Source organism: Cupressus sempervirens, chromosome 3 (assembly GCF_028749045.1).
Source record: "Cupressus sempervirens isolate cs-2001-9-10 chromosome 3, ASM2874904v1, whole genome shotgun sequence".
Classification (NCBI taxonomy): domain Eukaryota; kingdom Viridiplantae; phylum Streptophyta; class Pinopsida; order Cupressales; family Cupressaceae; genus Cupressus; species Cupressus sempervirens.
In genome coordinates, this window is record NC_143120.1 from 895,444,843 (window position 1) to 895,455,485 (window position 10,643).

Consider the following 10,643-nt stretch of genomic DNA (forward strand, 5'->3'; position numbering starts at 1 on the left):
GATTTTGGTGGACTTGATGGTTTTATTAAAACGCGTTCATAAAAACCCAAATTCAGATTATAATTCAAATTAGCTATACCCAAATAATAAATAAGAGGTGGAATTTCCATGTACATACTAGTGGTTTATTTCAATGAGTGTTATTATTTTTCTTAACAAGAGTAGAATATCACCATATATTATAATAAATAAACTAGTTCAAAAAGAGCTCCTGAGGGAAAGAACCAAAAAGAAAATCCTCATTCGTTACTCATAATATTCAAGATGTGTAAAGTGTAATCCCTAAATTAAAATTGTTAAGAAACCCAAAAGGCTTCCCTTATATCTTTTAGCTATTCAAACTCTAACCACATATTGGAACACTAATGAGGCTTTATAAAATAGCCATATAAAGTGCCCGTACAAATATACTCATGAATACGTTTATGTAAAGTTTTATAGACTTTAATGATTGTCTCAAAATTTATTGGCCATAATCCTCCATATAGATATCATCAATACCTACAAAATGAATGAGTTAGTTATAAAATTCATTTAAAAATAAGGTCTTAGAAAATTGAATATCATTTCATAATTTCCTTACCATCTCCACTTGTTGTGTTTTGGTTAAGATCAATAGAAAAGGGCAACCCATATTGTTGATTAGTTTGTTGATCATCTAATACAACAATGCACATTTAACACATCCATTTAGATAAAATTAAATTATAAACTAAAAACTCAAATATAATTTCAAATTTTTTATTTTTTCTATCATAACAAATTCTAAATCAGAATATTGTTCTCATAATCTATATCACATTATGTAACAATAAGAAAAATCAAAATTCCATTACCTCCACAAGTTTGTTGAAATGTTTGAGGATGAATAACCTTTGGCATTGATGGTTGATCTCCACAAACTACATCTTGGTTATTTGATAAAGCATTAAATGCAATTAGAAATGTGAACTAAGTAATCAATTTTAATAAAAATAGTTAATAGTGAGTAAATTACCATCTAGTACTTGTGTGTCATCTATTATTGTTTGGTTCAAATCAATAGAGAAAGGCAATCGACGTCGTGGAGATTCTCCTTGATCAACCAAACCTATATTGACACATGTTCAACATATGAAATAAAAATAACAAGTATTGAGCTATATGTTGAAAGTAATAAAGTACTTTTAAATAAATGTACTCACCTTGTTGCGACAGAATAACTCTTTCTCCTTGTATTGCTATGCCTGAACGATTAATGGCTTTTTTTCCCTTTTTCTTTTTAGAACGTATAGAGGGGAATTGAAAATTTTCATGATCATCAACTCTTTTACTTAAGTTTTGAGTCATAGGTTTTTTCTTTTTATGAATAAATCGACGCTTACACATTTTGCTTGGACTAAACCATGGTTTCTTTCGCCTCATAGGCATGTTCTCTGAACCAGGAATTGATTCAAAATTGGAACTTGAAGCAAGAGATGCATGTATCTCATTTCTAAATCTCCCAACATGTTGAATGAATATTTGTTTTTAATATTCTTCTCTAGTTGACAAATTTTGGATAAATGAATTTACATAATCAATGCAATTTTGAAGTTCATCATGAGAAGTATCAAATGATCTCACACAATCTGTAGTAAAAAAAATAAAATTGTAAAGTCAAAATACTATTTTAAAATACTATATATTTCTTAAGAAAAAAATTGGTATTAAAACTTACCAGTTCTCTCATCTTCACCAATGTTGACTCCAAGCACATCTTGATCTTTTGAAGGTGTAGAACCATCTGCAATTGGAAAAAAAATCACTTAACTTTTTCATCCATAAAATAATTTAATATTTACTTGTAAACACACATTCTTATTACCAATGTTATAGTTTTTATGACCAAAATTCCCTCCAACTTTGTCGTAATCCTCAACCAATGCAGTAACATCATCTGTATTTAAGACCAGTTTAAGTAGGTCTTAACAATATAATAATCAATTATATAATATAAATAATTAAAATTAACTCTCAAATGATACTTACCAACCACTTGACCTTGCTAGTTTATATTGGTTCTCTTTAGTAGATCTAAAATCTTCAGCACATGTTTGCATGTGTTACCTCTTTTTGCCCACTCACAATCACACACTTGCAAATTTGGTCCAAAATTTCTTACAAGATACCATTTGGTTGAAATCGTTTGACTTCTAACTTTAAATGTATCAGGAAGGTGATATAGGTAGCAATCTGTATCTGCTATTCTCTTTGATCTCTCTAAAGAAGTTAGGTAGTATCTTTCCTTTTTGAAGTTGGTTAGAAACCCAGATAACTGCAAGTATCTCTTATTTTTATAGTATGGCTCTACCCTATGAAGAAGAACATGAATGAGCCAATCCATTCTCCTTGTGCATTTTCTAGAACAGTCGGTCAAGTGGTGACTCTTGATGTGCATGTGGTATGACTCTATGGAAGCATTAGTATCTTGATTTGCATGGGAGAAACCTCTAAAGTTTTTTGCCCACATTTCTATGACAAAAATATGATAATGTCTTAGCATATATATAATAAAAGAACCAAGCAATAAAAATAAAAATATAATGTAATGAATAATGTATATGATCTTACCAATGCGTCTCTCATCATGACACCAAGTCTTTCTAAAGTAATCAATAAACTCTTTTTGTTCTTTGAATTCATCCATAAATTCTTTTATTATATGAGTAGTGACATCTCCATCATCACTTATGGCATACATTATCTCACCTAGTCTAGTGAACATATTTGTTGCAACATCCTTATTGCTTACAAACCTATAATAAAAAAGATAATATCAAGCTATGATGTTAACAAATATAACTTTACATGTATTTTAAGTAGAAATGACTCACTTGTAGACATTCTTCAACCATGCCCTACGTACGTGCCAGATACATAAAACTACTCGACAATTGAAGGATGATCTACAAGTTACATTATAAGCATTAATAAGTAGCATTCAAACACAATCAGTTATTAAACTAAAATTATATGTTTAAATAATGAAATGTATAGTTTGAAAACCTATATATCAAATATAATTGGAGGATAATCAAACCTAATTGCTTCAATCTCGGCACTAGCGTCATCGGTCATGAATGCATTGACTTGCCAATCATCTTTACATTGCTTGCCTCTTTTGTTAACTTCTGCTAGCCACCCATGTATATCATCAATTTTATTTCTTGAAGATATGGCCCATGCAATAGGTACGCCGGCCTCTTGTTCATCAAATACAAGTAATGAATATAACTCATACTGCACATGAAGAAATTAATAAATTAAGATTTTAGATAAATTTTAGATGAACTAAACTAAAATATATTAATATAGTTGACATTGGTAAACTCACAGCATATTTGTTTGTTGAAAAAGTGGAATCCATTGCTATAATAGAGTTATGTGAATATCTCACCATCATCTCTCGCATCCATGGTGTTTGAATACCTATGATAAATGGAATGTTTTCTCTACTATTGGGTGTTTTATAGTAGAAGAAGTTGTCTTTCTCCTCTGCATGCCATAAACTTACACTTTTGGCATCATTTTCATTTTTTTGTGATTGAAGGGAACGCACCCTATTGCATGCATTCATTACATCTTTTCTTAGTAGAAATGTGTCCCTCTTATTCATTAACTTCGTAAGACTAGGATCCAAATAATGTTGCTCACATATTGTGGAAACCCCCACACCCATCAATAACAATGACTCAATATAAGATTTATATTCATTTGACAATCTCGGTGCAACCATACTCCTTGGATCACCAGAAGGGTCATCCTTTCCATGACAAAATTCACCATTAGCATCTTGATGACTAAACTCATTATAAGTAATGATGGCAATATCTGGTCTTCCATACATAACTCTAACACAAAAGTGTGTTTTACAACCCCTTTTCTTTGCAAACCTTGGTAACCTTTGCATATTTGTTTGGGGTTTTCTTCTATTATCATCAGGTCCAAATGCACATTGATATCTGTATATACATGTACAAATATATTTATACCAATTTATAATCAATAAAGTTTAAAAAATTAAAATATTGCATGCTTAATTATTATACTAAATCTAAACAAACCTTGAATACATCTTGGTAGCTTGGTTATTAGGGTTTGTCAAGTTCATCACATTATGTTCTTTTCGTATGAACGTTGTTTCTATACCATCCAGTAGACCTTCTCCCTTGACAAAGTGAGACAATCTCTCAAGAGGGATAGCAGCACATAAATCCATAAATGCATTATGATGTCCAATAGGTGTCCACTCTAGTTGTGCGCTTGAAAAATCATTTCCTTCATTGGGGACATCTTGCACAGGTAGTTTGATGAGTGATTGCCATTTAAACTTTGTATCCATTCTGAGAAATATTAATATGGTTAGTGATCCTTAACTTGTTGAAACATGTTAAAAAAAACTAATACGAATGATTAGATATAGCCTCGATAAAAAAATTAGTATATTGAAATCACAATAAATACAATTATATCCTTGATATGAAATAATTTCACTATACCATCAATGAAATGATTTCTCAAAATTATATTAGAAGTTGATATTATATATTTTATTCTATATTTTTCCAATCTTGTGATCTAGTAATGAGATGCATGTTACTGCAAGCCTAGGACACATGATTCATATTGCCCTAATAAGCGAATTCCTCTTATATAGAAAATAAATTTCTATAATTTCAAAACCTTTACTAGGAAATCATGTTGTCACTTATAAATCTATAGTTATTAAAATCTAATATGATTAGTCCACTAGTCATATATTCTAATTCATCATTATTTATCACTAACTAATTCATTTATTGTGTCATTAAAGATGATCACCTAATTTACTTTTTAATACTAGGCTTTGTGTTATGTATGTACATTAATTTAAGCTTAAAATAATTTTGAATGAACTTGAGTACAACTAACATGGGATGTAATTGTCCTGCCTTCCTAGCAATCAAGATCTGAGTCATTTTGTTATCAAGGTCCATAGTGTTCATTGTATCAAGGTCTAGGTCATTTTCACATAGAGAAGTTATGAAGTTTTCCATGACTTAAGTCCATTTCACTGTATCCATGGATAAGTACATTTAGTTATCAAGCTTTAATTCATTTAGTTATCAAGGTCCATAGTGTTTAAGGTCCTTAGTGTTCATTTTCAAATAGTGAAGTTATGGAATTTTCCATGATTAAGTATGTTTCGTTATCAATGTCTAGGCCATTTGAGGTCATTTGCACATAATGAAGTTATGTAGTTTTTCATGATTTTGTCATTTTCACATAGTGAAGTTATGGAGTTTTCCCATCATTAAGTCCATGGAGATTTCCACAATTAAGTCTATTTAGTTATAAAGGTCTAATGAAGTTATGTAGTTTTCTATGATTTTGTCAGTCATTTAGTTAAGTTATGGAATTTTCCCATCATTTTGTCAATCATTTTCACATAGTGAAGTTATGGAATTTTCCCACCATTAAGTCCATTTAGTTTGCCACTATAGTGAAGTTATGGAGCTTTTCCTTATGGAGTTTATTTCATGATTCAATCCACTTAATTTTAGCCCATTTAGTGTTTAGCCCACTTAGTGTTCATCTCATGAAGGTAAAGAAATTGTTTTCTAGTTGAACATGAACAATTAAATCAATAGATAAAACTATCATATTATCCATCATTTATTAATCTAATTTAGGAGAAAACTTTATGGAACTCTAGTCTTATTGACACTAGATCATAACTCATAGCATAACATCTAGGCTATATGTTCACAAGGTGAAATTATGGAGTTTCTTCTATGATTAAAGCCTACTTAGTTTAAGTTATGGAGTTTCTTTACGATTCAATCCACTAAATTTCAACCCATTTAGTGTTAACCCCACTTAGTGTTCATTGCATCAAGGTCTAGGTCATTTCACTATGGTCATTTTCACATAGCGAACTTATGGAGTTTCATCATGATTAAGTCCATTTAATTATCAAGGTCTAGGTCTAGGTCATGTAGTTTTTCCATGATTAAGTCCATTTAGCTTTCTACTATAGTGAAGTTATGGAGTTTTTCCTTATGGAGTTTCTTTTATGATTAAGCCCACTTAGCCTTCATTGGATCAAGGTCTACGTCATTTTCACGTTGTGAGGTTATGGAGTTTTTCCACGATTAAGTCCATTTAGTATCTCATAATCAAAAGTATCTCGTGAAAGATATTGACCCTATTAGGAATCTATTACAACTATATAGTTTATCTGTTATTGTTAGGGAACTAGGCCTTATTAGAAGCCTCAACCCTATTAGGAGTTGTTATTATAATACAAAAGGTACAAGATGAGCCCACTTCTCAAGCATGCATATTCAACTGTTGTTATTATAATACAAAAGGTACAAGATGAGTCCACTTAACCAAATAAGATCAATTTCATATTTATAAATAATAATCAGGCACATAGAACAACAATCAGGGATTTCAAGCAAACATTTACAAGCAATGGTCAAGGGACAAAGCAACCTTGAGCATGAACAAAAATAGTGTCATAGTATGAATCTAATCCCTAGAACCACTACTGTGTATGTTCTCAAAATATTTTTCAATCACGCACATAGTCCTAAAAAAAAAAAATTGGCAGCACTAAGGTTCTTAGTAATGGTCAACTCTGCAGCTTTTGCAATCTAGAGTGGGTGAAATCCAATCCTGGTGTACCAGGGTTTTGACATATTCCGAGAATTTAATCAATCGGAGATACTGAGGAGATCTGACAACCCAACAAAAGACTACACCTGTGGGGATTTCCCCCACAAGGACATTTATATAGCGGTTGCTACTACCACGTTAAAAAGCAACACACTTCCCTTCAGCGCCTAGAAACCAATTGGGAGCCTTGGTGAATATTGCAAACAAGGGGGGGTGGTAACTTAATAAATGTTTCCTTGGAGACCACAATGGAAACTAATGCCGACCCATTTCCATGTTCAAGCATTTTTGGAGCAGGTTACCTCTTTAAAAGCCGCCCACTCATCATGTCCTCGGCCATGTAAATTAAGGAGGATGACGACTTGCATGGGAGGAAGGGTAAGTTAAGTAATATGCAAATATTTGTGGTTGCTTTTTTTTGTTTGTTTGTTTGTATGGGTATAAGTGAAAAGGGCTAGGAGGGGTTAGAAAGTAGGAAAACATAATGGAAAAAAAATTGAATTTAAAGTTTAAACGTGTATTAGGACATAGACTTAGGGAAATAGTAACAAAATAATAACAAGAGACGTAATGTGCCATAGTTCCTGTCTAACGCATAATAGTTGTATAGGTGTAGATGAGTGAGAATCTAAATTAACATTGTGAATGCATTAATTTTTGCCTAGAAATGCACTTGTGATCTAATATGATTGCTCATATTTTTTTGTTAAATTCTTGTCTTAGAAATGTGCTTGTGATTTGATAGGATGACTCAAATTTTGTTATTAAGTTCTCATCCTAGAAATGCGTTTGTGATTTGATAGGATGACTCATATTTTTAATCATTAGCACTGGACAAAAACTAGGATAGAGATATAGATAGAGATAAATAGCAGTATATAACAATAACAACATAAACATATATGCAGAGGGAAAAAAAAATAGATAATATAGAGGAGGAAGAGGAAAAGAGATAAAATAGTAAGATAGAGTGATACCAACATAAGTTGTGTGTGTGAGAGAGAGAGTTAAATATAATTATTTTTCTTAATAAAAAAAAAGTCAAAATAAAATCATGGTTATAATAAAAAATTAAAATATATTATATTTTAATTAATGAAACTAAGAATTTAATTTTTATATTAAAACTCACATTTCTATAAAAAGAAAAAGAAAAAATGAAATGTATTGAAATATAAAAATATTTTATAAGTAAAACTAATTGTTTAATTTTACACAATTAGAAAAAGTTTACTATTTACTATTTTGTATTTCCAATTTTTTCGTAAAATTAATTAATTTTTAATTATGAAATAATATCTATATAATTTAATATGTACATTTGTAAATAATAAATAGGTTTGATACATATAAATTTAATGTCGATGAATAAATATGATGTAATAAATAAGAAATAAAATATAACTATTTAATTTTAATACATAGTTTATAAAAACTTAATAATAATTTATATATTTTTAGAATTTTTTTTTTGTGGTTATTTCTTTAGTATTTTTTTAATATAAAATATAATTATTAATTTCTTTAGTATTTCTTTCCTTGTTCTTTCCTACCTGTGCCTATTAGAATGGGGGAATTCTTTGTAATTACTTTGTATTAATAAAATCAATCAAGGCTTAGGCCGTTTCCTGAGCAAAAAAATAAAAATAAAAAAATATACATTTAAATTTTAAATGTATCTAAACTAAATGATAAATTGTTTAAATAAAAAATAATAATAATAATAAATGATATAATTTATAAATTGTGACACTTATCAATTATACATATTACAAACACTATTATAAAATATAATTAAAAAATAATATTGATTTATTTTTATAAAAGTAAAATAATAGCAATAATTTACCTTCTTTTATTAAAAAAAAAAGTTTAAAAAAAATTAGAAATTCAAATACAAAGATATAACATATTGCAATTATATTAAAAAGACACACACACACACACACACACACACACACACACACATATAAGAGTATAATTTGAACTTATGCATTACATAAAGTTTTAAGAACAAGTTATATCAAATAGTAAAAAATAAACATCAATGTAAAACTAATAATAAATATGTTTAAAATAAGAAATTAAAAATATTTAATAGATTGTGATAATTAGTATTGATTAGACATGTGTGAGGTGGAAGATAAAATGATTGAAAAAATAAAATCTTATCAACTTGTCGCAAATGTGGAAAAGATAAAAGTTGTAATTAATACATTCATTAATGCAAGATGAAGTTGCTAGAAAATATTTATATTTTTTTTGTTAAAGAAAATTAATTTTCTCCCCCACCAAAAATAGTATGAACCAATAGAATGGATGAAAAATGTGATTTATAAAATAATGAAAAATTAGAAAAAGATATAAACATTTGAAATCTCATATAATCTTTTCAATTCTTTGATTTGATTGGTTAGTGTTAATGTCATATTTGCATTGACATGAATGCATAAGTATTCCTGCCTTGGAGGAACTAATAATAAAATGTTGATTACAATTGCATTAAATTATTTTGTTGTCGATGCATAGTTATAAGTTTTTTTTTTAAAAAAAGGGTAGCTTAGGAAGTGGAAATTGTTAGGATAATTGAATTCTTATTATTATTTTTAATTATTTAGTTATTTTTAGTTCATTAACATTAATGAACTTATTAAGTTAATGAATTTATTTGGGATGGTTTGTTCATAGACTTAGGTAAAAAAATTCAATCATGTGGAAGTTATATGATAAAGGGAAAAGGGGGTAGGTAGATTATAAGATTATTTTTTAATGTTATTTAAGTAGATGTTAGTGTAAGATGGTTAGAGGAATTATTAAATTTAGTGAGTATGGATAAGAAATGGTTAAGGGTAGATAGTATATGTTAGTGTATCCTAATTGGAATGGATAGTTTAGTTGGTAGTTAATACTTAAGTTTAATATATAGAGTGTTAACTAATGATGTGTTAAGAGTTTACATACATATATGTATAGATAATAACTAAACAATAATGTTTGGGGAATTAGAATTAGTTGGTGAAAAGTGTAATTTAGGTGTTACAACACATAAAATATAATGATAGAAAAATGCATTAAGGGTTTAGATTTTAGTTAACGATGAAGTTAAAATTATAGTTATGTTTAGTGACAATTTATGGGATTGAAATAAATATATAACTTGTAAGTTGATAAGAGTACCATGTAGTAATAGCAGAGGTTAAGAGTCATTATCAATGATCCCTTGTTAGAGATAATTTTTTTTTTTTATGGTTAAATTATATATGTGAATGGTTGGAAAGATAATAAGGTATCGATAGTGGGGATGTGTAATGGAACATAAAATTGCTTAGTGTTCTATTAAATGAATGAACATATATATATATATTTTATTAATCAACCCATTATATATTTTATAGTCAATTTGTTAAATAAATATATAATGCATTTGAAATTTAATGCTACGTATTTAATAATGAATATTCATTATGGGATATTTAACATATATTCAATCAGGTTGGTATATAAGTTTGCTAGAGGTTTGAGTAGCTTTTGGAATTACCCTGACTAAGTTGTTAGTGGGTTATAAGATGAATACGAACATATTATATGGTACCTTACGAGGGCAAGTATCAATTTATTGTCAAACTTTCATATATTAGACCCTAGGTAGTATGATGTAGATATAAAAATATAGATATATAAAGGGAATATACAATCACGTAGAAAATATTAAAAACTATGGGTCCAACTTAAGATAAATCCTCACATTTTTACGTAACCTATGAATTCAGTGGAACCCACAAATGTATGCTTCTTAAGGTCTTCTTGAGAGTAAGTTCAGATTAAGATAGGTGAGATAGACATTGACTATTGAGTGCATTTTATATTCATATTTGAGTATATAGTGTACCTAGGGTTGGTATTAAATGTTTAGGCAAGCATTCAACTGATATCTTTGCCACTATAGCTTGTAATTTAAT

The 10,643-nt window shown here is 28.8% G+C and overlaps 1 protein-coding gene across 1 annotated transcript; it reads right to left on the reverse strand.

The window, feature by feature from the left end:
- Positions 1-221: 221 nt before the first annotated feature.
- LOC149569682 (uncharacterized) lies at positions 222-1,490 on the reverse strand. Its single transcript, XM_089817779.1, has 5 exons — positions 1,185-1,490; positions 998-1,090; positions 837-908; positions 584-658; positions 222-501 (listed from the first exon to the last, which is right to left on the reverse strand). Exons 1-5 carry the CDS (start codon positions 1,408-1,410, stop codon positions 464-466), a joined length of 504 nt encoding a protein of 167 aa, XP_089673905.1. The 5' UTR covers positions 1,411-1,490; the 3' UTR covers positions 222-463.
- Between the last annotated feature and the right edge of the window lie 9,153 nt (positions 1,491-10,643).

Bases quoted from the DNA above. Each gene is read 5' to 3' on its own strand.
- LOC149569682 (XM_089817779.1), bottom strand. From the start codon at position 1,410: ATGCCTATGAGGCGAAAGAAACCATGGTTTAGTCCAAGCAAAATGTGT. The intron at 909-997 runs GTAATTTACTCA...CAAATAACCAAG, and splicing joins TGACACACAAGTACTAGATG to ATGTAGTTTGTGGAGATCAA. The intron at 659-836 runs GTAATGGAATTT...TTGTTGTATTAG, and splicing joins ATTTCAACAAACTTGTGGAG to ATGATCAACAAACTAATCAA.